At 47.3% G+C, this 27,531-nt stretch overlaps 1 protein-coding gene and 1 long non-coding RNA gene across 4 annotated transcripts in view; one reads left to right on the forward strand and one right to left on the reverse strand.

Annotated features, from left to right (window-relative positions):
• Positions 1-10,364: 10,364 nt before the first annotated feature.
• Positions 10,365-21,742, reverse strand: Cwc15 (CWC15 spliceosome associated protein homolog). 3 transcript variants are annotated; one of them, XM_008823128.2, is made up of 8 exons: positions 21,617-21,742; positions 21,274-21,369; positions 20,033-20,171; positions 19,421-19,533; positions 18,869-18,957; positions 17,375-17,482; positions 12,999-13,117; positions 10,365-10,847 (listed from the first exon to the last, which is right to left on the reverse strand). In XM_008823128.2, exons 3-8 carry the CDS (start codon positions 20,161-20,163, stop codon positions 10,718-10,720), a joined length of 690 nt encoding a protein of 229 aa, XP_008821350.1. In that variant the 5' UTR covers positions 20,164-20,171; positions 21,274-21,369; positions 21,617-21,742; the 3' UTR covers positions 10,365-10,717. The 3 variants fall into 3 exon arrangements, with proteins under 3 accessions (XP_008821350.1, XP_008821352.1, XP_029414530.1); XM_008823130.2 differs by lacking the exon at positions 21,274-21,369 and having other exon boundaries at positions 21,617-21,712; XM_029558670.1 differs by lacking the exons at positions 21,274-21,369; positions 21,617-21,742 and adding an exon at positions 21,213-21,232.
• A 25-nt stretch (positions 21,743-21,767) lies between these two features.
• The window catches only part of LOC115068466, a 7,470-nt gene continuing 1,706 nt past the window's right edge, over positions 21,768-27,531 (forward strand). Inside the window, exons 1-2 of the long non-coding RNA XR_003847806.1 lie at positions 21,768-21,878; positions 22,008-22,154. This is a non-coding gene — a long non-coding RNA (uncharacterized LOC115068466). The remainder of the gene's footprint in view (positions 21,879-22,007; positions 22,155-27,531) is intronic.

Raw genomic sequence — 27,531 nt, forward strand, 5'->3', positions numbered from 1 at the left:
GTAGGTGCTGGGAATCGAACCTGGGTCCTCTGCAAAAGCAGTCAGTGCTCTTATCCACTGAGCCGCCTCTCCAGGCCCAAGACCACTTCTTATACCCATTTGTACACTGGCACATATAGGACTGGGGTGGCTCTCAACCTATATCTCTAAAGGTTAAGAAACCAGCTTCTAGGTGAAAGCTTCCAGGTGAAAGGGAGCTCAGGAGTATTTCCCCCATGGAGAAGCAGGAGATGAGGAGAGAAAAGGCTTGAAGGTCAGCAGGGCCGACACATGGGCCTATATCTCTAAAGGTTAAGAAACCAGCTTCTAGGTGAGAGCTTCCAGGTGAAAGGGAGCTCAGGAGTATTTCCCCCATGGAGAAGCTGACCATGGGGACAGGAGATGAGGAGAGAAAAGGCTTGAAGGTCAGCAGGGCCGACACATGGGCCAGGCCTCAGAGCACACTGACTGGGAATTGCCAGCAGGGGCAAACACACCAGGCTATTGGCATGGCACGGACTTTCTGAATACAACCCTAGTCACTCAGAAAATAGTGAAACAGCTGACAAATGGGATTTCATGGGTTTAAAAAGCCTCTGCACAGCAAAGGAAACCAGCAGGTGAAGAGACAGAATGGGAGAAAAACTGCTAGCTACGTACCTGACAGAAGGTTAGCGTCTAGAATTTATGAATAACCCAAAGCACTAAATAACAAGAAATCAAACACAGTCGATAAGTGGGCTAACGAAATGAACAGACCAGGCTCCAAAGAAGCAGAGAGAGGGTTAGAGAGATGGCTCAATGGTTATGAGCACTTACTGCTCCTGCAGACAACTGGAGTTTAGTTCCCAACACCCGCATTGTGGCTAACAACTGTCCTTAACTCCATCTCTGGGGTATACAGTGCCCACTTCTGGCCTCCACTGGTATTGCAGTCACATGGAGCATTTATATGCATGCAGGCAAAACACTCATACAAATAAATAATCCCCCCGAATCTTCTAAAAGATGAAGTGCAAATGGTGAGTAGACATGAAAAGTGTTCTGTCTCACGAGCCATCAAAGAAATGCTAATTAAAACTATACTGAGATTCTGTCTCATCCCAGTTAGAATGACAGCCATTAAGAAAAAAGTAACGGACTAGAGAGATGGCTCAGCAAATAAGAGCACCGGCTGCTCTTGCAGAGAACCCAGGTTCAATTCCCAGCAACCACACGGCAGCTAACAACTGTCTGTAACTTCAGTCCCAGGGGATCTGCCATCCTCTTCTGACCTCCACGGGCACTGCACAGCATGGCGCACTTACATGCATGCCGACAGTACACTCATACACATAAAATAAAATAAAAATTGTAAATCAAATTTCAGAAAGAGAATAACAACAACTGCTGGTCAGGATCTGAACCAAAGGGGATCCAACAGCAGTGACGGGAGCACAAACTAGTCCAGCCTCCACGGACATCAGTATAGAGGTTTCTCATAAGTTAGAGAGAGAGCTGGTGGGACGGCTCAGCAGGTAAAGGTGCTTGCCAGCAGTCCAATGCCCTGTCTCCTGTAAGTTGTCCTCTAACCTCCACATGTGTATGCACCTGTGTGTGTGCATGCACACATATACATACACATACACACAAATAAAACCACTGGAAAGGGAACTACCACATGTCCCGGCTGCCCTACTCCTGATCTTCAGGACTCCAAGCGCCACATCACAGAGATACTGGCACATCAGTATTCATCGCAGAGCTACCACAATAGCTCAGCCGTGGAACTGACCTAGGGATGGTCACATGCACAATGACCCCACGGGGGGCTTTGGGGCCACCTGCCAAGCAAGCAGACCTCCAGCAGATGCATCCAGTATCCACCAGTTTCCAGTGGGTGGCCTGACCTTCTCCAGGGAGTCAGGCCATGAGGTCAGGGAGTCAGATGGTGACCCAGACCTGAAAATGTGATTTATGTAAACAGCATAGATTTTTCAGACATGAAGAAGAAAGTTATGTATTTGCAGGAAAACAGATGCAGCTGGAGATAATCATATTAAGCAAGTCATGCTCAGAAACACAAATACTATATGTTTTCTCTCATTTTTGGTTCCTAGATTGTATATAAATACATAAAACTACATGTGAGTATGCTCTATAAGAGTGAGGTGAAAATCTCCAGGAGAATGCGGGGGGTGGGGGAGGGGACACACAGGGAATCAGGGAGTAGTGGACCGTGGGGATCACACCCAAAGTACGGCGTACACCTGCAAGAAAACGGCCTCATGCAACCAGTATAATGTTTGTAAACCACCAACAACTTCCAGCTAGCATCTGAGACTTCCCTGTCTTGCTGCAACCTGCCTGCCTGCTGCCCCCAGTCTCAAAAGCACTAACAGGGGACACAGCCTCATCCTCGCCCAGGTCTGTGTGAGGGCTTTACTCGTGCCCTCTGGTGTTCACAACCTCACCACTCACATCATTCTGTAAACGAAGACACTGAGCCCACTGCTTTGCCCATGATCCTACCTCTATCATGCAGTGGATTCAGGCAAGAACCCAGGCAGTCTGGCTCAACTCTCCACCACATGGCTCAAGAGTCATTTCCTAAAGATGGTGTCCAGGTCTAAGAAATGGTTCACAGTATCGCAAGAGAACAGCAGGCAAGCTGGGCACTATGCAAGTGGGCATCATGCAGGCTGGGCACCACACAACCGGGCATCATGCAAGCTGGGGGGTACCACACAACCTGGCAGGCACCATGCAAGTGGGCATCACACAAGCGGGCACCATGCAACCTGGACATGGTGGTGCATACCTGTAATCCCAGCACTCGAGAGGAAAAGGCAGTAGGATTGCCTGTGAATTCCATGCCAGCCTGAGCTACAGAGTGAGAGCCTATCTGAAGCCACTCTCATAAGAAAGAAAAGAATGAAGGGGAAGGAGGGGGAGAAAGAGGGAGCAACTAGGGAATTAAGGGACAAATCACACTACTTTTACCTGGAAGCAATATAAAATAACCCCCCAATGAGCCCATAACCTACATTTCTGGGGCACCTGCAGCAAAGGAAGGGAGAAGGAACCGTCTTACTAACCCGCCAATGCGAGGAGCTAGCTCATTAACACCCCCCCTGTTCTAAATGACAGCACAGGGGCTGGGCATGCAGCTTAGCTGGTAGAGTGTCTGCAGCAAAGGAAGGGAGAAGGAACCGTCTTACTAACCCACCAATGCGAGGAGCTAGCTCATTAACACCCACTGTTCTAAATGACAGCACAGGGGCTGGGCATGCAGCTTAGCTGGTAGAGTGCTTGCCTAGCATGCATGAAGTCCTGGGTTCCAGCCCCAGTACTGCATACACCGGGTGAGGTCACGTACACCTGCAATCCCGGCACTGGAGTGGTGGAGGCAGGAGGATCAGAAGTTCATCCTCAGCTACATATTGAGTTCAAGGCCAGCCTGTGTGACCTGAGACTTTGTCTCAAAACACTAAGAAACCACCACCACCAACAGAAACCCACGACCACCAACACCCCAGAGAACAGCATGGGCACAGCTTTATGGAGCAGGTCTCCAGGCCAGCACTGTCTCTGCTTCAGATCTGAGCATGGAGCTCGGGTGCCGGAGGTGGAGGCATGGCTGGAGCTGTTTCTGGACCAAAGTTCGAGACTAAGGTATGCCACTAAAACTTTGGCCTAACTTTAGAAAAGCGCATTGAGTTTCCAAGCCTGAGAAGCAGTGGGTTCCAGGGCGGTGGGGTTATTGACCCTGTAATGGCCCCAAACTGTAATAGCCAAAGGAACTTCATTTTGTATAAAACAGCCACTTTGAACTTCCAGAGCCACCTCCTAATACTGTCACATTACGGTTAGGCACTTTCGTTTTTTAAAGCACACATAGTGTTTCAGATATGACTTTATTTTATATCAAATTAAATATATATAGCTATCAAATATATATGTGTATATATGGATATATGTAAAACTTACAACAAGCAAAGTAAGTCCACTGATGTAAATATGGTGGTCAATGTTGAACAAACCACTGTGGTGGTGTGAGTGAGACATGTCTCCCATGGGCCCGTGTATGTGAACACTTGGTCCCCAGTTGGTGCTGGTGCTTGGGGAGGTCACGGAACCTTATAGTCTTGCTGGAAGAGCTACGTCACTAGGGGTGGACTTTGAGTGGTCACAGCCCGGATCCACTTTTGGCTCACTGCTTCTGCTTCTCTTGCAGTCTGAAGCTGTGATCTCAGCTCCCTGCTGCCCACCATGATGCTGCCCATCATGATGCCACCTACCATGCCTGCCCACCATGATGCCAACCACCATGATGCCACCCACCATGATGTACTCTTAACCCTCTGGAACCATAAACCAAACACTCTTCTTTCTATAAGTTGCCTTGGCCATGGTATTTTATCACAGCAACAGAACAGTAACTGATACACAGTGAGACTTTTGCATAATAATTATGAAAATATATCAGTAAACTAAGGGCTGGAAAGGTGACTCAGCAGTTAAGAGCAAAGACCCAAATTCAAGTCACAGCACCCACATAATGGCTCAGAACCGTCTGTAACTCCAGTTCCAGGGGAATCAGATGCCCTCTTCTAACCTCCTCAGGCATTGCATGACAGAGTGCACTTACATACATGTAGGTAATACACTCATACACATAAAATAAAAAAATATTGAAAAAAAGAAAACATACCAATAAACTAGCACTTTAAAATTCAAGCATTTCTCATCAGGGACATGAGCACTGTTTAAGAAATAAAGGAAGGTGAGAACTATGCCAATAGCAGGTCTGTCTTCTGATGGAAGCTGGCCTGTTCCCCGGGGACCACCATGCAGGAAGAGGGCCTCGGGCAGATGGTTGTCGTACTTCTCACCTTTAAGATATCTTAAATTTTTGTGTTGATTTCTCTGGCCAAAGTCAACTCTAGGACAGAAAGGAAAGGTCTTCCCTTCCAGACAACCCAAAGTGACCAGGCAATAATTTAAAAACACTTTAAAGAGACTGCCACGGGGCTGGAGAGATGGCTCAGTGGTTAAGAACACTGGTTGTTCTTGTAGAAGACCCAGGTTCGAATCCCAGCACCCACATGGCAGCTAACAACTCTCCGTAACTCCAGTCCCAGGGGATCTGACAGCCTCTTCTGACCTCCGCAGGCATTGCACGACACAGGTGCACTTACCTACATGCAGGCAATACATGCATACACATAAAATAATAAATCATTTAAACAATTTAAAAAAAAGAGACTGCCACAGTGGTTGCTATGAAAACGTAGCTCAGTCTCAGAATCACCAAACTCCAGAGCTTCCTCTAGGAAGTAAGTTTCCTCACCCCTTAGTGAGAGAATAAATGGCAGCAAAATCTTTCCCCGCCCCTAGAACATTCCACAAGAATAACAAACACACACCCTCAAGGCCTTTGGTAAAGGGGGTAGTTAAAGGGATGGGGAGGAGGTCTGTACAATAGCTGTGGGAATAAAGAGGAAAAAATTCTCCAGACACACAGTAAAAAAAAAAAAGCCGTAAGCACAGAAGAAACCCTACCGGGATGGAGGAAAGCCCTTCCAAAAGCAATACGGTTGTTAAATGAAAACCCAGTGCCAGATGTGGGTTGTCCCCTATGAGCTGTTGGTCTGAGGGACACTAGAGGTCCCCCAAAACAATAAAGGCCATTGCCAATAATACTGGTTGTACACTGGAAGTGGATGGAAAACCCTATTGCTGAAGATACTGCATGACACGAGCACAGGAGGGGGAGAAACCAAACTTGGACTAAGCTGGAAACTCCCTGCCACTGGATGGGTGGCTTTCATGGTGCCAAAAGGCAACACGTGGATGACTCGGGGAGAACAGTCCCCTATAATTCTCCTAAACGATGGCCCCTGCATGTCGCACTGTCAACATACCAAACAAGATGTTCCTGCTGGTGCACTAGTGGAGCATCTAGTGTATGTACAAACAGCAAATTCTTGATTAGATGTAATGCCTGCTCCTAGGGGTGGAACACACACCTGGTACTGTAGACCAAACCAACCCCCTGTGGCAGGGGAGGATACAGGCCCCAGTGGGAAGTCACTGCAATTGCTTTGTTAGATGGTGTGATGCACCTGCTAAAGTACCGCCCAAGCATTTGTGTTACACCATAGGTTAAGTTATAGCAGCCACTGTTTAGCTATGTGTTTGTATAGATGGAATCTCACTGAAATGGGTCAACAGCCCATAGAAAACAGATGATGCAGAGACCCAAAAGTTCAGTGCCTTCCCACAACGGGACAAAGATCACCCACACCTACCACCACCTCCAAAGCTCAGGGACTTTTGCAGAAGAGGTTGGCGGAAAGAATGTAAGAGCCGGAGGAAGGGGTGGAGTGTTAACTGGAAGTGTCCTCGGACCACTATGCCAGCAAGCTATAGTCATACCTCCTTCCCACACTCATCAAGGAGTTGAGGGGGGAGTCAGTCGCCCCTCCCACCCAATCAGTCAACCTTAGCTGCATGGGGGAGGGGCAAAGGATACAGAAGCTGAGAACACCAAGAGGCACCTCTCTCACCATTTTGTGCAGCTGTCGGGAGGTCACAGGATCTGTATTTGAGCGTGGACCTAACAGCACAGCCGTAATTGTGGGACGCCCACTCTTCTGTAAATAAACCCCTACCCTATGCTGTTAAAAATAATATTTTTTAAAATCTAAAAAAATTTTTTATTGAATCTTTGTGTATTTCGTACAGAACATCTTAATTCCCATTGGCACCAGCCCATAGCATCCCCACTGGATTTCACACATTCTGTCATTTGTGTGAAGGCCTATCATGCCAAATTAATGTCCCCAGATGTTCCTCAGTGCAAGTTCATCTAGTCAGCCTATCTGGAGTACCTCCTTTTAAGAAGATCCGCTCTTCCTCATCCAGCAGTCATCAGCTACCAATAAAATCTAGAATTCTTATATAGGAAATAGAAATATTCTAGCTCTGGCCAAGCTTAGTCCATAAATCAGTTAAGAATGCCTCCATGTGGGTTAGGAACACATCTGGGATCTACCCGGTTTCCTGACAAGGCAGGGCACATCATCTTCATCCTTCCAAGACTGCCACAAACACCAAGGCATTTGAACCCTGGAGGGAGGCCGGGGACTCAGGACGGTCCCCTATTTTGAGGTACTAGTAAGGTGTCCCATGAGCCCAAGGCTAGGGCCTCTTCTCACTGCCTTTTCTTAGGGAGCAGGTGGTACAGCTGCGGCTGCAGCCACCTGTCCACAGAGAGGCAACTGGGAAGGGAGAGCTCCATGCACTGAGGGAAAGGCTAAGGGAAAACCACCATGCAAGGGGGTGGAGAGAGGGAGAGGGAGAAAAGAGGAGGCAGAGAGGATGGGAGAAGGGAAGGAGGAGGGAGGAGGAGAGAAGACAGGAAGAGAGAAAAATAAAGCAAATTTATCTGCAAATGTGGAGGTGTGCTTGTGGAAGCGCTTTATATCCATTTCTGAGCTCAGACTAGCCTGTGAACACCTGCCTTGATAGCAGACCAAACATATACCACAGGGATTTTGACATTATGGCTCGTGTGAAAAACAGGCTGGAACTTGAAATGTGTGTTTCCTTTTTGTTTTCTTGAGACGGGGTCTCCTGAAGCCCCAGCTGGCCTGGAACTCATGTAGGCCAGGCTAGCCTCCGTGTCACAGAGATTCACCTGCCCTCTGCCTCTTGAATGCTGGGAGTAAACATGTCCGCCACATTTGGCATGTTTCCACTTTTGAGGAGAGGAACAGGACACACGTTTACATGAACTTATAAACACACACGCACCTGCTAAGCTATGTTCTGAATGGCAGTCTTTTACTGAGGAATCAAATGGGGGTGGCATGGCCAAAGCCCCTCCAGGCATGGTGGTGTAGAGGGCCTGCTGGACGGCTCTGGCCTGGCCATGAACTTTGTGTCTACTTTGCACCGAAACACATTTGGATGCTGCAACGTCTGTTATCCCAGCTCTTCCCCCCCATGCCAGTTCTGTCTCATGGAGCCTGCCTTTGGAAGAAGGAGACCCAGAGCTTCCCAGAAGCCGTAAGTGCTGACACCAGAACCTGCTCTGCAAAGTGAAAAAGCCACCGATGCACCTGTCATTTCCCGCCACTGGGTCACAAGGGTTAGCTCCGCTTCCAATTAGCCCGGAACCTTTGTCACCATCTCTCCTCTGGTCAGTAGGGAGGCTGTTTGAAATTACAGGAGGATAAAAAGAAGAATCACCCTGGAGAAGCAAGCTGGCATACTCTGAGTGTGAACACAACAGATCTCCTCCTCCTCCTCCGCTCTGTGCTGAGCTAGGCCAGGAGAAAACAGCACACTTGAAAAAATGAAACGAGAAATTCCTTAAAGAGCTGTGTATGAAAAGGTTTCAGGAGTTGGGATGTGCATGCATGGGGGTCGAGTGGAGTTCATGAAAACGGCTGGCGACAAGACCACAAGGCTACCACAAACAACCACAACACAGAAAAATGACAGCTGACTTTGACTCAGACACTGGGTAGAACTGGTCTTTGTCCAATGCTTAGCCCTGAAGAGGGTGTCTGAGGCAATACCACAACCTTCTAAAGCATCAGCTACCACCCCCCTGTCACCTGTTCCGGTCTCCCCCGGGAGTGGGTCCCTGCAATTAGTCCTGTTTCTAAGGCACTCACAGGTTAGGACAAGCGCCTCCCTGCTCCCTGCAACTGGGCTTCTGAAACAACCCGGAAGGGTCTGTTTCTAGGACTTTCCAGCTCTGCTTTGGTTTGTTTTAAAGACAGGGTCTCCCAGAAGCCTCATCTTGGAGGGATCTGCCTACCTCTGCCTCCCCACTTCTGGGATTAAAGGCATGTCCCACCAGACCTCTGCTTACAGCAGGTCCTCAGGGGAGCGTCAGACTGAATCCTGGTCGATTTATCAGAAGAGGAAGACCACACCCCGAAGCACAGAGGAACCAGATCTATGCTATCTCCTGCCACTTGCTGCCTGGGGTGGTTAGCAAGGCAGCCACCTGCCACAGCCACCAGGGGGCACAATCTTCAGGGCCTGTGTTAGCATGTTTGCCTGTGTTAGCATGTTTGGACTTCCAGCTTTCCAAACTGCAGCTTAAGAAACGTCCTGGAGGTTCCGAGATGGCTCAGTGACCAAAGGTGATTTTTGCCTGGCCCGACAACCCTAGTATGATCCCTTGTATGCACATGATAAAAGTTCTCGAAAGCTGTCTCCACATGTGCGATGGCACACACACGCTCCCCTGCCCCTCAGATGAGTAAACGCTAAGAACAAAAACTTCCGCTGGTTGGGCTTGGCGGCACACACCTCTACTTCCATCACTTAGAGGTAGATCTCTGTGAGGATGGAGGCCAGCCTGGTCTACATAGAGGTTTCAGGCCAGCTGGGGCTATAGGGAGACCCTGTCTCAAATGCCCCCTGCCCCCAAAATCTTCAACTTTTCTCTATAAGTGAGCAGCCTCACATCTCTTTAAATTTTCATTTTTATGTATATAGGGTTTGCCTACATGTATACATGTGCAGCACACGTATGCAATGTCCACAGGGGCAAGAGGGGCTTAGACCTCCTGGAACTGGAGTTATGGATAGTTGTTAGCTGCCATGTGGGTGCTGAAAACTGAACCTGGGTCCTCTCCAAGAGCTGCCAGTGCTCTAACTGCTGTGCCGTCTCTCCAGCCCCTGCCTCGTGTATTTTTATAGCACGCACGCACGCAAATGGAAATATGAAAAAACTGGTATCAAAATACTCAAAATTTTATGTAAATAACTCCATTTGAAAAATGCTGAGATAAACCCAAACCTGACCTCCTTCCCAGCTTTATGCCAACTCGGGCCACATATGAGCTATGTCTGAACTTTACCCTGGGAAATGCTGGAGTACTGTTACTTTCTTAAGTTTTTACGTGTGTGTGTGTGTGTGTGTGTGTGTGTGTGTGTGTGTGTGTGCGTGCTATGGTGTGCGTGTTATGCAGGTACATATGGGGACCTATGGATGTCAGAAGAGGGCACTGGATCCCCCGGAACTGGAGTTACAAGAGGTTATAAGTTGCCAGGTGTGGGTGATGGAAACCGAACACCTTCTGCAAGAGCAATCGGTGCCTTAACCACTGAGCCATCTCTTCAGCCTTCGAATTAACAAGTTTTTAAAGAAAAGGACTTAAAGAAACAGCAAGAGATTAAAGCAGCAAACCACTTTATTTTAAAAGGTTTGAGTTGGGCCTGGTAGTGGATACCTGTAAATTCCTTCACTGGGTATTTATCAATGGTGACTCTCGACTCTCCATACCAACATGTGCTCTGAACGGGAACCTCCCATCCCCCAACACTCTTAAAAACACACAGCAAGAGCGCCCACCAACCCATCAATTTCTGGTAAATTAAAATGACAAAAGAGGAAAATTTAATGTATTAACAAAACAGAACACACAAAGGTAATTTTCATTTTGAAAGGAAATTATGCAACGTTTTTAAGCTATGCAAATTACAACAAAATGTTGGGGACATCAGTTTGTTTAGGCTAAAAATATTTATTGTAAGCAGATTCCCTTTCCCCATACTAAAGAGACATGATGGAAACAGATGGAAACTGGGTCAAACCCATTCCCAAGTGTGTTACCAAATAAGGCATCACAAAGGGAAGTTAAAATGTCCTTTATACGGTGAAAAGAACAAAAACAGAGTCAAACTGACGCTTGACATTCCAGTCTTTGATTAAGCACATAAAACTGTACTACTTAATGTATTTCTCCATGAACTTTTTGTGGAATTCAGACCGCAGTGTGTCGTTCACAAATCTTTTGTCTTTCTTCTGATCATCCACACCTTTTGCACAGTTCTTAAAAACAACGTCATCGTCCCACCTAAAGGGAGAAAGGAAAATAACCCGTTACACTGCTTGTATCTGGAGATTAAGAACAGCACACAGAAACATGCTCCACACACGTCCACTTGACAGAACACGCATCCCCAATGCATGCCTGAGCATGACAGGAGGGCGATTCCTCCTCAGAACACAGAACAGTATCTCCTGGAAAAGCAGCTTTGGGTTACGAAGCAGACACAGACTTTAGTCACATGAATGTGCAATATTGTCCGGCTTAAGCGGAAGAGGACCACCAGACACAGACATCACTAGGGAGTGCTTTGAAGAGTTCATAACCCTCTACTCAGCTAACGTGGTACATCCATCATGGCACACATCCTAACTCAACAGAGGAAGGAACTATTGGCATGTAACAATTAGACACATTCTGGACCAGTCTACACTAATCATGGGGAAATGCCTGCAAAGAGCTCAGCACACAGCTTGACTGGAAATCACAAGGGAAACAGACAAAGGATGTGTGCCCTTTTGGAAATGGTGTCAGTAAACTGTCCTGATGCAACATACATGTGAGACGCTGAGCACTGTAGCAGTGCGGCAGGCCGCTTCCCCTCCACCGAACGGGAGCCGAACTGCATCGCTTCACATTGACACGTAATTGATAGTTTTTCTTCCCAACTCACTCCCGAGGGGTCTTGGCCCCTTGCTCCCAACACCCAAACTGCCCTCCACATCGCTAAGATCCCAGTCTGCCTGTGCTCACAGCGCTGTTCTAGACCATCATTCCTGTGGAAAGTGTGCTGGTCTCCTAAACGCCAAATCTCTTAGCTCTCTTCACTGGGTGTTTAAGCTCAGATTGGGATTTTGAAAACTGAAATGCTATTAGGTGCTCACTATATACATGTACAAGACACTATTCCTGATTAGACCAGGCTCACTCTTAACTTCTCTCTAGCTAGAGATTCCCAGGGGATTCCTCTCAGCGCCGAACCAACTGACCAATCAACCAACCTGACAAGCTGGCAACTCCCAAATGCATTACTCCCAGCTTGGACCAACTGCAGAAACATATCAAGCTAGACCTACTCAGAGATGCAGCAACTCAGCAAGCTGAAATCTGCTTCCTCTTCCTCCCTCATTAGCCCCATTCCTTGGCCTTGCAATTGCTGAAGCCAAATTTTGGGAGTCTGGTGTCCAATGAATTGTTAGCTTGTCAGCAAACCCTCCCTAGACTGTGCTGTCCTCTCTGTGAGTGCATTAAATCTTTAGTTTACAGGTCATCGCAAGGACTGCAGCATTACTGTAACTTTAAAAGAACCAAGGTGCTAGGGCGGGGTGCGGGAGGGCGGCTGGCACAGTGCAGCAGTGACGTGGAGTGGGGGAAGGTTACGAGGCCATCAGGAGGGATCCTGGACCTCACAGACACAGTGGTCTCCCCCAGTCAGCGTCTCCCGCACCACACCACGTCAGCTTCACTTTCCTAGGATCTTCTGTTCGCAGCACTTGTGCGCAGTCCCTTCAGCCTCTACGTCACTCCTCCACAGTAAGAGCAGACACACGGCCTCAGCTTAGGTCAGCCTCGGCTGGCATTTGGAAAGCTGTGCCTCAGGCACTTTCCCACCATCTCTGTGCCTAGCGTATACAGCAAGCAGCATGCCTCGTGCCCAAGGACAGGATCAGTAACCTTGAGCACCCAGTCTCCAGTGCGATGACCCGGGCAGAAACACGGCTGAGCTTTCTCTGTTCTGTTCCCTCTTATGGGAGTTTCAGGAAGCCTGTACAACTTCCTGCCTTTGTCTTTCCCCCACAATCTGGCTGTGTATCTTTACACTGTCAGAAATAAGTACAGTGTGTCTGTCCGTGTACACTACGACATCAACCGTGAATCGAGCAAACCCCCAACGGAACCCTTCTAGTACTGGAGTGTGAGGGGCAGTCTCAGGCCCTGAACAACCATCCCTCACACCTAAGCCATGTGACCAGCCACGGGCTACCTTCATCTCGAAGTCTCTCCCCCAGATGGTTCCTAGGCACAGAGCTAGTAATTAGTACGCATTAAATGAGCACATTTCCTTCGTCCACTGTTCTAAGGTCTGAGATTCCATCAGTGGGAGGTGGGATCTTGGAAGCTTACATCGCACTCTGTTGTACAACTCATGATCTATATGCAGATCAACCCATATAGTACCTTCTTTTAACCTTGAAGTTGGCCTGAGGCTGGGATGGGCCGGTGAGGTTAAGGAGAGGGTTTCCACTCAGAATATTTTCCATTCGGATCCTTTCTTCCTCTGCTTTTTGTTCCTGCTCCTGTCAATGACAAAGGAAGACATAGGTCACGTTAACGCCGGGTCAATCTTCTTATACTTGTTCAACAAACAAGTCTGTGAGGGCCGTACTGGGGGAGTAAATAGCCTTGGATTTCCTTCTCCCTTTCTTCTTCGTCCGTGAGACAGGGTCTCATGTAGCCCAAGCTGGCCCCGAACTGGCTAGGTAGCAGAGGGTGGCTTTGAACTTCTGATCCTCCCATTCCCACCTCCTGAATGCATTACTGGGGTACAGCACTATGCTCCTTTACACAGTGCTAGGAATGGGACCCAGGGCTTGCTGCATGCTAGGTAAGCACTCTACCAAGTGAACCACATTCACAGTCTCTTTTCTATTCTTAGGAGATACCACAGTCTTGTTTATCGAAATAAAAATTCACCAACTTTATCGCAAATATCTAACCCTTGCCATCAGAGTCACTGAACTGTGAGGAGACAAGATGCACATCAAACCCATTTTCTTTAGAATTACAAATTAAAATTTATGAGTGTCAGTAACCATACTCATAATTTAAGATTATGTTATCAAAGAAAACACATTTAGCAAACCTAACTTTTTTTAAAAACAATTTTCTAGGGATGGAGAGGTGGCTCAGTGGTTAAGAGCACTGGCTGCTTTTGCAGAGGACCCGGGTTCAGTTCCGAGCACCACGTGGCGGCTATAAACCGTCTGAAACTTCAGTTCCAATAATAAGTAAATCAAAGAAAATTAATTTTAAAAATTTCTTTATTGATTTATTTTTATGTGTTTTGCCTGCATGTATGTAAGTGTACCCGTGTGTACAATGACCGTGGAAACTAGAAGAGGGCACTGGAGCTCCTGGAACTGGAGTTACAGATAGTTGTGAGCTGCCATGTGGGTGCTGGGAACTAAAACTGGGTTATCTTTATTTCAAACGTTATGTTTTATGGGCATACCGCCTACATGTCTGTAAGTGCGCCTATGTTATGCAATGCCCACAGAGGCCAGAAGAGGGCACTGTTACTTGCCATGTGGGTGCTGAGAATTGAACCCAGGTCCTCTTAACCGCTGAGCCATCTCTCCAGCCCCTAAAACTGGGTTTTCTACAAGAGCAGCAAGTGTTCTTAGCTGGCATCTCTCTAGCACTTTATTTTTAAAAAATATTTTTACACCTATTTAGTGATTGTGTGTGGTGGGGGTGATATACACGTGCCACAGTGCACATGCGGCGGTCAGAAGACAACTTGAGGAACAGGCTCGCTCCCTTCCACCATGTGGGCTCTGGGGATCAAATTCTACCTGCTGAACCATCTTGTCCACTCTACATTTTTCTTAAAGACGCAAGCTTTCAATGTTAGCCCAGTTTGGGCTTGAATTTATGATTCTCTCACCTCAGCCTCGGAATGTCAGGGTTGCGGTCACGGACCTCCAAGTCTGGCTTATTTTCTTCAATTTTATTTTAGCATGTAATTCTTCAAACTCACATCAGTTCCATTTTAAGAATTAGAAACTTTAACTTTCTAAAATTCTTCCCTAAATTTTTACAGCTGTTAGCATAGCTTCAACCAAATATAAATCCTATTTTGCTGTACTTTGGGGATGACTTAATAGATCAAGGATAAAGACTCTTCAGAAGGGGCTGGAGATATGGCTCAGCAGTTAAGAACACTTGCTGCTCTTCCAGAGGACCTGGGTTTGATTTCTAGCACCCACATGGTGGCTAATAACCTATCAACCATCCGTAACTCTAGTTCCACGGGATCCGACACCCTCTTCTGGCCTCTGTGGGCACTATACACATGGTACGCTTACATACATGCAGGCAAAGCACTCATATATATAAAATAAAAACATTTTTAAGACTCTTCAGAAGACGCCTTAAAATAAACCTAATTTTCCATATATTTTCTGATACTTTTTTGATTAATTGGTTGAGTCAGGCTCTTACTATACAGCCCTGGCTGGCTTGGACCTCGCTATGTAGACCAGGCCGGCCTTGAATATGGAGAGCTCCACCTGCCTGTGCCTCTCCAGTGCTGGGATTAGACTTGTTGGAGCCTGTGCTGGGCTTCTGATAGTTCATTTTAATGTGCAAATGTGAACAGCGGATTTCATCTTCACCAGGATACCCACTCATAAATTTTAATTTGTAATTCTAAAGAAAATGGGTTTCCCTTGTATGAAATAAACAGGTAAATTCTTTTAGGCCACTGCAGAGACCTTAAAGTTAGGAACTACCTCTCTATTAAGATTAAAATCAGATAGTTTTCTAAAAACTACAGACTGATGTTTGGGGCCAGCGAGATGGCTCAGTGAGTAAAGGCACTAGCTGTCAAGCCTGACAACTTGAGACCCACAGGGTAGAAGGAGAAAAGGTGTCACAAGTTGTCCTTTAACCTCCACACGCGTGCCAAGGCATGTGCACCCCCACCCTGCCAAAATAAATAAAATGTAAAAAATAAGTTAAAATTAAAATACAAGTCCTTTCTCCAGGCTTGAGAATTAATACTTTGTGGGAACACAGCCACCCCTGTTCATGTGGGTGTTGTGGCGGCCTCTGTGCTGTAACTGGGGTGCAGGAGTTCCAACATGGCTGGATGACCAGCCAGTCTAGAACATTTACTATCTGGCCTTTATAGGAAAGCATGCTGATCTCTGACACACGCCAACTAGCTTCAAAGTGCTACTCTGGACACCTCAAACCAGCTCAGAAGGGACAAGAGGGTCAGAAGAGATAAAGCTGTCTCGAAACTCCATGAAACACCAACACATTTTGTACAGAGATTAGATCGAACTCCAGTAACTGTAAGACCTTTAAAAATGTATGTCCTTAGTAGTCACCGGGTGACTGTAGCCAGAGGTTAGCAATCCGAAAAAAACCTAGAACAGCTTCCTTAGGTGGTATGCCAATGTCACTGAGACTGTTCCTGAAAAGGTAAAAGACATAAAACTGACCAACTGTGACAGGAAACACGCTCTCCACACCAAACCACAGTGAGGATCGTATTTGAAAAGACTTTTCTTCTTCCAAGCTGAACTCAGCAGTCTGAGTCTAGTCAAACTCCTCTTCCTGAATTCTCCTTGGCCTTCTGATGCACATGAACTCTACTTCCCTAGATTCTTAGCCCCAGCCAATGTGAGTGCCTTTCCCTCAAGTCTTTTTAAAACCAGAACAACTCGTGACCTAAACGAAATCTTACACCAAAGTCCATAAAAACAAAACCAAAATGATGCTGTGCTACTCTGGTTTCATGAAGCAGACAGCTCTACCTGAATGTCCCACAGGCTGGAAGACTCAGATCAACACCTCTCTTTGTCTCAACAGAGCCAGTCTTCTGTTTCCCATGTGAGGCACCAAGGCACCCAGTGGGGTAATTTCTGCTGCCACAACAGCTTCATCCACCTCTCCCCACAGCCAGACCAGGACTCTTATGCAAATTACAGTTCTCAGGGCCCTGAAGATTATTTAAACCTAGTTTGTTTTTTCCCAATGCTTCTCTACTTTTGCCAGAAGAAATCAACTGATCTTGCTGAATCAACCAGCTCCATGGACCCTTCAGAACAAAATCAGGTCTTTTCACTCTTGGTTTACAAACCTCCAGGACTCCCGCCCACCTTCATACCTTTCCTGAGATAGTCTCACTCTGTAGCCCAGGCTGGCCTCAAACTTGCAACTCCACCTCAGTCTTCACAGTGTTGGGACCCAGTTTCAAGTCCCAACCCTTTGAGTTAGACATCACTTTCTCCCACTGTATAAGTGGAGAGACTAGAAGTTTAAACAAGTTAGATAGCTTGCCCTGGATTGAATAAATCTGTTGATGGAGTGTCTCAAATGTCTAGGCAGGAGGCAAGAGAATCTCTGCAGACCGTAACTAGATCACCTTCAATTCTTCTGACATTTAATAAATACTAAACAGAGAACCAATCAGCGAACACAAGCACACTGATGAGTGTTCAGCATGTCTGAACTATATCAAAGGAATTTTCAGTATAACCAGAGAACTTAGAATGTCTTAAAAAAGACTTATTAATCTATAGGTGTTAAAACATTTAGACACAGTGCTTTTTAATAAAAGATAACGATACCTGAGACAAAAAAAAAAAAGAAAAAAGAAAAATCCTGACTTCAGACTGTGTGGTGTCGAAGGGTAAATCCAACTTCAGCTTTACCTTCCTAGCCTGCTCTCTCCAGCCTTACCTTCCTAGCCTGCTCTCCAGCCTTACCTTCCTAGCCTGCTCTCTCCAGCCTTACCTTCCTAGCCTGCTCTCCAGCCTTACCTTCCTGGCCTGCTCTTCAGCTCTCTCTTTTTTAATCTTCTCCAGCTCTGCAAGAAGAGCTGCAGTGTCGTCGTCATCACTCTCCTCTTCAAAGTCTTCATCTTCCTCCTGAAGGACAGTGGTGATCCAGGAGATCAGAGAGAAAATAGACACTATTTGTCTTCCCCATAAAAACCGCACTTACCATATCTTTCAAATAGAGTTAATTTTCCTGGTGGGAAAACACGGTACCTAATAACACGATTAAAATGAACAGCAACTAAATATGACAAAGTCCAAGAAAAAAATGTATGGAACACTTCCTGTACTTCCACCCCTGATAGCCTTTCATGTGTGCATGGTCAAAAAGGATCTTTTACGTGAGAACGTTTTGAAACAGGGATGTCTCATGATGAAACACAGTGCTATGCAGTGTATCACACCAGGCTCAGACTAACTTCACGGAGCTCCGAACAATGTAAGCGAGGGAGGACAAGCAACGTGCTGAAAAGGTGTGAAGACCCCCAGTGAGAACAACTGGGCATGTGTAACTGATCCTCACTTCAAGCTGGGCTTCTTCTAACATCGGTCAGTCCTAGAACTGCTGGCGTGTGTTCAATTAGACACAACTCATGAAAGGCTACTCAGGTATGCTCAGTTATAAAGAAAACTGCAAAGTAAAGACATAGTAGCCGGGGCCAGCTCAGTGGTTAAGAGCACTGGCTGCTCTTGCAGAGGACCCATATTCGATTCCCAGCACACACATGGCCACTAACTACTGTTCATAATTGTAGCTCCAGGGGATCTGATACCCTCTTCTGACCTCCACAGGCATTGCACAACATGGGTGCACTTAGATACATGCAGGCAAAACATTCATACATGTAAAAATAATTTTAAAAATATTTTTTAAAAGACACAGGAACCAGGCAGAGTAGAGCACATTTGTAATCCCAGAGCTCGGGAGGTAGAGGCAAGAAGGTGGTGAACATAGGCCAGCCTGGGCCACATATGACAGAAAAGGTTGTAGGGTCCCTCTTAATTGTAAAGTTAAATCTGTTGAGACCACCTCCCTCCCTAAGCACCGAGGTAGCTGCAGCACAAGTCTGAAGGGGGCATCAAGGAAGAGACTAAAGGGCAGAACTGGGAGGACTCTCAAGGGTGCAGTTCCTAAGGGCCTCAGCTTTACTTAGCCTCCTGCACCGCCAGCAGCTCTTTTGGAGAGTGTCTTTTAATGGACTGTCTCTGTATCCAGTTCTCTAGAAATGAAACTTGTTCTAGAAGTCCTTAACACAAAGTAATACCTTTTGTTTTAAAATCAACTGTGAAGTCTAAAGTTGAGGTCAGTGAGGATATTTGAGTAACACTAAGTAAAACTAAACATAGGTCATTTCATAAAGTCAAAATATAAAAAAGAACTTCAGGAAAGGACGAGCCAGGCCCAATGGTGAATGCTCACAATCTCAGCACCTGGGCGGTCAAGAAACCAACCAAACCCAATCACCCCCTGCATACATCTGTTAGAGGGTCATCAGCATCAAGGTTGGCAGCAGGAATCTGGTCCAAGCGGGGCTTCTTAGACACTGAAGAGGAAGTTGTATGCTCTGGAAAAAAAGTAAATATTTACCTTACTGAAATAAATACTGCATTTTAAATAATGTTTTAGACAAAAAGAATCTATACTTTGTGAGAGCCAGAGTTCTCTCTCAGGAAATGTGGAGACTTTTTATATGCACTAGAAACACAGGCAAGATGGCTGAAGCCTCTCAGTCCTCTGCAGTAGCATCACAGAAATGGAAGAGCACCTCAACAGAGACCCTGGGGTCTGGCTACCATCAAGTCAAAACAACTGATCTTCACTGAAACCAGGGCTGTCGAATACCTATGCCTCACTGTCTTCCAGCACCTACGCATTCGAAAAGATGGAACTGGAATGATTTCATTATCATCTCTAATCGTTTGACCAAGTGGTTTAGTTCACAAAATGTTCAACTTTCCAATTACAACACAAAAATTTCAGGCCCATGCCACATGATTTTGAGACAAATGTCTGGGCAGTATAGATACCTCGGGTTGGGCGATCCCTATTTTTCTCCCGTGCAGCAGCTCGCTCTCTCTCTTCCAGCTCTCTCCTGAAGTCACGGTTCCGGACCTCTTCAGGGGCATCCTGAGTAGTTTGTCTGAAGTAGAAGGAAACCAGGGTAAGACTGCTACCCTCCCTTGCAACAGAAAGGCCCACATGCCTAGAGCCATGGAAGAGAGTTCATGAATGCACGCTCAGGTGTAAACCAGGACAAGTAAGAACTTATTCTAGTTGACAGGAACCTCTGGTGTCTTCAGCATTTCTAGAGCTACAGCTCATACTTTCCCTCAATATGGCTGCAGATTAGTTAGAACGACTTCTTGTTAGTATGCGACCAACTCAAGGGCATGCTACAGCAGTTCTTTCACAGTCACTAGTGCTGACAGGAAGGTCTCACTGAGGTGGTAATTAGTTACTGAATTCTCTGCATACAAAAATTCCAAACTTCCTGGTTAATAGGATTTCTGCTCAAGGAATACCTGGTAGCACTTTAAACCACAAAGCATAATTGTACTGCAAAGCTCTCTTTTGCAGACTCTCTCTCTGAAGACAGGTAAATGGAACAGCTCAGACACGATGAGGAGAGTCTTCATTACCTGTATTTTATCTTTGTGTGGGAGGGAAGGTCTCGGCTCGAATACTGCTTTGAGAGCTGGCTCAAATCCCCTTCTCCTTTCCCCCGTCCACCTCTTGCAGGCTCAAAAGTTGGCCTGGCTGCTGTGGTCATCTTTTATTCTTTGACAAAAAAAAAAAAAAGAAAGTTTCAAGTTATATTCACAGAACTGTCATTGTAAATTTCATCAGTATCTAGTCCCAAAACCCCTTCCCCAAAATTATCCAAATAATTTTATTAAACACAAGTCTAAGAAAATAAGATTTTTAAAAAAACTCATAGTATACTAAGGATATTCTTTGTCAGGCAGCTTTTACTACAAAAAAACTTGTCCACAGAGACCCGAGTCTGTTCCTGTTCTGGCTTTGTGGTGCCTACTTGTTTAGTCAACCGTGCAATGGGGATGTTGCTCAGGATTCTAACAATTCTGATATACGATGATGCAGGCCTTGTACAATGCTGAAGACTGCTGTAACTAAGTTTTAAAATTCTTTTCAAAATTTTTTATTATTTTTATTTTCTGTGTATGAGTGTATTCCCTGCATGTGTGTATGTGCACCCATGTCACCTGATGCCTGTGGTCAGAAGAGGGTGTTGATCCCCTGGAACTGGAGTTTATGGACAGTTGTTCTCCCCGTGGGTGCTGAGAACTGAACCCCGGTCCTCTGCAAGAGCAGCTAGTGCTCTTAACGCTGAGCCACCTCTCCAGCCCATTTTTAAATTCTTATCCTACCAGATTCTCTAAGATTTCCGTTTTTATGGAAAACTTCACACAACAGCAAATAAGCCAGTCACTGACAAGTTAGAGTCTGAGATGAGGTAGGTCACCCCCTCCACAGGCCTCTCAATGTCTCCGCAGCTGCTCCGATGCTATCCAGAAGGCCTCGAGGCGACAACGAGGAACACACACGTGGACCCACCCCAGGGCCAGGACCCAAACCTCAAGAACTGGAGCGGGTGTGCTGGGTGCCCCTGCCATCCCAGCTCGGGAGGTGGAGGCAGCTCCACCAGGCTAGCCCCTGCTCCACGGCGTTGTCGCAACAGCAACAACAGAAACCATTCCCGAGGTCACGGTCAGTTGGGGCGTCAGAAGGATCCTGATGGCCACACGGCCACTAAAACTACATTAGCTCGACATGGCTCCCATGAAGGGCACTGCTCACCCAGAGGACTGCCTTCTGCTCCCAGCACCCACACCCGCAACTCACAGCGGCTGCGACTCACCCCAGCGCCCACACCGGGCAGCTCAGGCTCCAGCTCCGGGCTCCGACACCGTCTTCTGCCCCCGAGGGCACGTCACGGCGACAATAGTAAACAAACCTGTCAACGCCATTAGCTCAAGAAACCAGTCTGGAGGTGTGGGAAACCGGGTCCCCCGCTCGCGGCCCTCCGCCCGCCGTCCCGGCCCTCCGCCCCGCCATCCCGGCCCTGCGCCCGACTTCCCCGCCCTCCGCCCGCCCTCGGCCCGTCGTCCCGCCCTCCGCCCGATTTCCCGGCCCTCCGCCCGACTTCCCGGCCCTCCGCCCGCCGTCCCGCCCTCCGCCCGATTTCCTGGCCCGCCGCTCACCCCGGCCGACTCCCTGGCAGCGGCAGGAGCACTCATCCACAGACCATAGCGGCTCTCGGCTCCCAGCAGTCCCCGCGCAGCGGCGCCACGACCCGGAAACGAACGCCGAACGTCCAACCCGCGGTGCCCGAGGCGCGGTTAGGACCCAGAAGCAAAACCCCCGCACTTCCGGCCTCGGCGAGTGAAGCGCATATTGGAGCTCCGGAAGCAGCCGGGCGCCGTAACCGCCCTTCGAGGCCGGCTACCCTCCAGCAGGCACCCCGTAGGAAGCCGGCGTGACGTCACGGGCAGGGCCAGAACTGCTGAGGGGGCGGGCGTTTGGGCCTGTGCTCGGAGACTTGGTGCCTCCACTGCAGGGTGCTTACTTAACCTTTCCGTCTTTCCTTCCCAGCCCCCAGGCCCCTCGGCGGTGCTGCGAGGACCAAGAAGAGAGGACTGAGCACCGAGCACCAAGGCGCCGGGATTGCGTCCTGATAGGGCCGAGAGGACCGCGCGCGCCGGGAGTGCTCCAAGCCGCGGTGAAGGAGCCGGCTTGGAGGTACCTGGGGAGCACCGAGTGCTGCGGGCGTAGTACTACCCTGCCCTGGGGAGCATCGAGAGTAGAGGGATAGAACGTCCGCCCTGCCCTGGGGAGCATCGAGACCAGAGGGATAGAGCGTCTGCCCTGCCTTGGGGAGCACCGAGAGCAGAGGGACAGAGCGTCTGCCCTGCCCTGGGGAACACTGTGAGCAGAGGGATAGAGCACCTTCCCTGTGGAGCACCGAGCATAGGGGCGGAGCACCTGCCTTAACCTCAGGGAGCAGTCAGAGCTGACGGCTGGAGTGCTAGCCTTGACGTCAGAAAGCGCTAAGGGGGATGAGCCAAGGGAATGAACTGCATCCGTGTCACGTGAAGTTGTAGTGAGAACAGTCAGCCAGCTGGTGTTCCTCCAGCGCTTGAGAAGGAGCACTCAGCAGGGAGTTTTTGGTGCAGTCGGCCTCGTCTCATCTCCAAGGTCTTGGCACGTAGTAGGTGCACAGTAAGTAGACAGATCTAGTAAGACGTTTAAGTGAGTAACCTTAGGAAACACCACATTTAAAGGGAAGGGCTTCCTCAGCCTCACTGAGCATCCTGAAATATATTTTATTACTTTTACTTACCATGTGTATGACTGTATTGCCTGCATGTATGTAAGTGCTTCCATGTCATAAAGTGCCCGAGGTCACCCACAGCATTGGATTCTCTGGAACTGGAGTTACAGGTGGTTATTAGCCACCATGTGGGTGCTGGGAATCGAGCCCAGGTCCTCTGGGTGCCAGTGCTCTTAACTGCTGAGCCATCTCTTCAGCCCCGTCCTCTCACATCTTGAAGATCCCCATCACACAAGTGATTCCGACCTGAAACCCGGCTTCCTTTCCACCTTTACATCCTGCTCACTTGCTATGTTTCACCTGTTTCTCAAAATTCACCCTGAAGTTCCTTTCCTGTCAGGGCCTCAACCAGGCCGCCATTTTCCTCTTGGGCTGTAATTGCCTCCAAGTGAACTTCTGAACAGGGCAAGATTCCTTTTTTATTTTGAGACGAGCTTTTGCTGTGTAGCCCAAAGTGGCCCTGAGTTGAAATACCATATCCTAACCTTGCCTAAAACTCCCCATTTCTTGCTACAGCCTCCTGAGTGCTGGGATTACAGGCATGCACCCTTGGGGTGGGGGGCACTAAGGTTTTATTTTTATTTTGTGTTTTGCATGCATGTGTGTAAATGCACTTTCATGTGTGCAATACCTGTGAAGACCAGAAGGGGCATTGGATCCCTGGGACTGGAATTAGGGATGGTTACTAGCTGTCATGTGGGTGCTAGGAACTGAACCAGGTCCTCTGGAAGAGCAGCCATGGCTCTTAACCCCTGACCCATCTCCCCAGCCCCTCCTCTGCTTTTTAAACTCTTGCACTAACTTTTGTTCACCTCTGCTCCAAGACAGCTGTATTACCTCTGTTCAGGTCTTGGCGCAATGTCAATCCCTCCTCTGGGATTTTGCGCAGCATCTGCTTTGTGCCAATCCCTCTTGCACATACACCATCACTTCACCCAGGTCATATTTTTGTAACAACAGCTACCTGTTCCACACACCATTTACCTCTTCCAGGACTGACAATTTACCTCTTCCACACACCATTCTTTTGGTCTGAGTGGCAAAGCTTTGGGAGAGCTACCTGCTTCTGAATTCCAGTCTGCCCCACAGTCAACACATGGACAAATTATGTTCCCTCTTTGTGCCCTCTGTTTCCTTGTGCAGAAATAGAAATGATTCATAAGGTTAGTGTGATGATTACATAAATACGTGTAAAGTACTTAGAACTATCCAGTAAGTAGTACTTGCTAAGTGAATATTGGCTTTTTTTTTTTTTTTTGTCTTTTTGCTATAGGGTCTCCCCGTAGCCCCAGCTGGCCTGGAACTCACAGAGATCTGCCTCCTGAGTGCTGGGACTAAAGGCATGTGCCACCACACCCAGCTGAATACTGGCTGTTTTTATTAATATTGTTATCGTCTGCCTGTGTTGGAACTTGAGTTCCAGGAAAGCTCTGCAGAAGCCGTCTTTTTTATTCATTATGGAGCCTCTGCGTATATAACAATGCCTGGCATGTCAGAGTGCTGAGTAAGGACTGATGGAGAGGGTGAATGATGCCTGTGAAATAGAGGGACAAAGTAGCAGAGGCAAGATGGTGGCACAGTTGTAGAAAAGCCCAGTGTGTACATTCCAGCGGCACCCATCTACCCTAGTGAGTCACCCATTACACTTGCAGCCTTCTAACCTAATCTTTTGACCATTAGCTAATCAAACACGTTATGATTTCATTACAGTTTAGTCCAATTAGGAGTTGGTTAACAAAAGTAAAGTCTTTTGATTCACATACTATGGAAGCATTAATAAGAAAAATAAAACATAAAGGGTTTTACCTTGGTCGGGAGAGATGGCTCAGTGCTTAAGAGCACTTGCTCTTCCAGAGGACCTGAGTTTGAATCCCAGCACCCACATGGCAGTTCACAACTGCCCACACAAGTGGTATATGCACATACCCAGTCACACACATACACACATAAACGAAATATTTTAAGTGTTCAACTTAAATGACCTGAAAGTACTAAGATGAGAAAGAAACTCTAGAGCATTTGACTTAAATAGTGAAAACACTAAGAAAAATAAAGTCGGAAAGTTTCCTGTATCAGTCAGTGTTCTTTAGCAGAGCAGAGCTGACAGAATGAATATTTGTTAAAAGGGGATTTACTAGCTTGGCTTAGCTGAATACTGGCTGTTTTTATTATTGTTATCGTCTGCCTGTGTTGGAACTTGAGTTCCAGGAAAGCTGCAGAAGCCTCGTCTTTTCTGTTCATTATGGAGCCTCTGCGTATATAACAGTGCCTGGCATGTCAGAGTGCTGAGTAAGGACTGATGGAGAGGGTGAATGACGCCTGTGAAATAGAGGGACGAAGTAGCAGAGGCAAGATGGTGGCACAGTTGTAGAAAAGCCCAGTGTGTACATTCCAGCGGCACCCATCTACCCTAGTGAGTCACCCATTACACTTGCAGCCTTCTAACCTAATCTTTTGACCATTAGCTAATCAAACACGTTATGATTTCATTACAGTTTAGTCCAATTAGGAGTTGGTTAACAAAAGTAAAGTCTTTTGATTCACATACTATGGAAGCATTAATAAGAAAAATAAAACATAAAGGGTTTTACCTTGGTCGGGAGAGATGGCTCAGTGCTTAAGAGCACTTGCTCTTCCAGAGGACCTGAGTTTGAATCCCAGCACCCACATGGCAGTTCACAACTGCCCACACAAGTGGTATATGCACATACCCAGTCACACACACACATAAACGAAATATTTTAAGTGTTCAACTTAAATGACCTGAAAGTACTAAGATGAGAAAGAAACTCTAGAGCATTTGACTTAAATAGTGAAAACACTAAGAAAAATAAAGTCGGAAAGTTTCCTGTATCAGTCAGTGTTCTTTAGCAGAGCAGAGCTGACAGAATGAATATTTGTTAAAAGGGGATTTACTAGCTTGGCTTACAAAATGGAATATTGTTGGTCCACATTGGAGAGACTGAGAACCTGCTGCCTGCTCAGTCCATGTGGCTCAATGTGCCAGCAGTCCCAGTCTGGTGTTGAGGCCTGGAGGATTCCTGGAGGGTCAGTGGTCTTCAGTCTACACTGGAAACCAGTGAGACCGGGTTCTGATGTCAGTGAGCAGCATGGAGGCAGTGGCGGCGGCAGCAATATGGTAGATGAACTAGATGCATGATGGGAAGGCAGCAGGCAGATGCAGGGCTTTCCCGTGGACCTTCTTTTTCTGGCTGCCCCCAGAAGGTGCTGATCACATGTAGGGTACATCTTCCCACTCTTAATAACCTGACAAGAAAGTCCCTTACAGGTGGCCAGCTGCTTAGCTCCTAGTTGATTCCAGGGCCAGTCAAATTGACAAGATTAATCACATTTCCTAAAAACTTAAATTCACCAGCAGCTAACCCTGCTGGTAAAAGCCAAACTTTTAAATTCACCTAGCAGCTAACCCTGCTGGTAAAAGCCAGAGGACTTAAAAATTCTTTGTTTTCAGTCTGTGAAGCAGGGTTTACCACATAGCCCAGGCTGGTCTTAAACTCATGGTGATCCTCTGCCTCAACCTGAGTGCTTCTATTTTAAATCATTACCCAAAAAAAGTGAATTGGGCCCTTAATTATCTTCTGTTCCCTTGGTTCTTTATTTTCTCTCTTGGCAATAATATTTTCCACATTTCCTTCTTCAAGTCTATAGGCCCTTTCCATCTCCTCCCTCCTCATCCTTTAGAGTGGAAGATCAGTGTGTGTGTGTGTGTGTGTGCATGTATGTGTGTGTGTACACATGTAGAGGCTAGAGTTCCATCTGGGTTTCTTCCTCTTGCTCTTCAGCTTCTCTGAAACAGGGTCTCTCAGCCCTGGGTCAGTGTCGGGCTAGACTGGCTAGCCAGAAGCTCCAGGGATCCTTGTCCACACCTCCCTGGCCCTAGGGTTGTAGATGCTCACTACCACACTGTATGTGTGTATTGCCTGCGTGTAGGTAAGTGCACCCGTGTCGTGCAATGCCCACGGAGGTCAGAAGAGGCTCTTGGATCTGGAACTGGAGTTACAGACAGTTGTTAGCTGCCATGTGGGTGCTGGGATTCGAACCAGGGTCTTCTGCAAGAACAGCCAGTGTTCTTAACCGCTGAGCTATCTCTCCAGCCCCCTATACCTAGCTTTTTATGAATGCCAGGGATCCAAGCTCAGGTGGTTGGTCTTGTGCAGAAAGCACTTTACCAACTGAGTCATCTCCCCAGCCCTGCGCCCCTCAACCTACCTGAAAGTTGCTTTGTGCCTTATGTTGAATTCCCCTTTCCCTAGAGTTTAGTCAGTGCCTGGTCCCTGGTATTCTGGTCCTAGTCCCAAAGCTTTCTTAGCAGCTTATTCCCTGCATAACTCGTTTCTCGTGCTCTGAAGCCACGCTTTGTGAGCATGCACACCAGCTCCCTCTGCTCCTTCATTCTTAACACAACAAAGATAGCGTGGAGGGTGCTAAGACGGTATATGCAATTGTGATTGCAAAGCTGACTCTAAGGGCAGAAAACTGAGTTCCAAAGCTACATTAGAAATAGTACTCAAAGGGGGAAAAGAGACATTTTGATGAAGGCAGAACATCTGGTAACTATAAAATATGTGACTTAAAAATCAGTGTGGTGCACACCTGGAATCCTAGCATTCAGGAGGCTGAGTCAGGAGGATGGCAGGTTCCACGTTAGCCTGTGCTATGTAAGACTTACAATTAAGTTTTTAGGGAGCTGGGGAGATTGTTCTTGCAGAGGACCTGGGTTTTGTTCCCAGGACCCACAAGACAGTTAACAGCCATCCAAAATTC

This window comes from Nannospalax galili, unplaced genomic scaffold (genome assembly GCF_000622305.1).
Source record: "Nannospalax galili isolate Female #2095 unplaced genomic scaffold, S.galili_v1.0 scaffold469, whole genome shotgun sequence".
NCBI lineage: Eukaryota > Metazoa > Chordata > Mammalia > Rodentia > Spalacidae > Nannospalax > Nannospalax galili.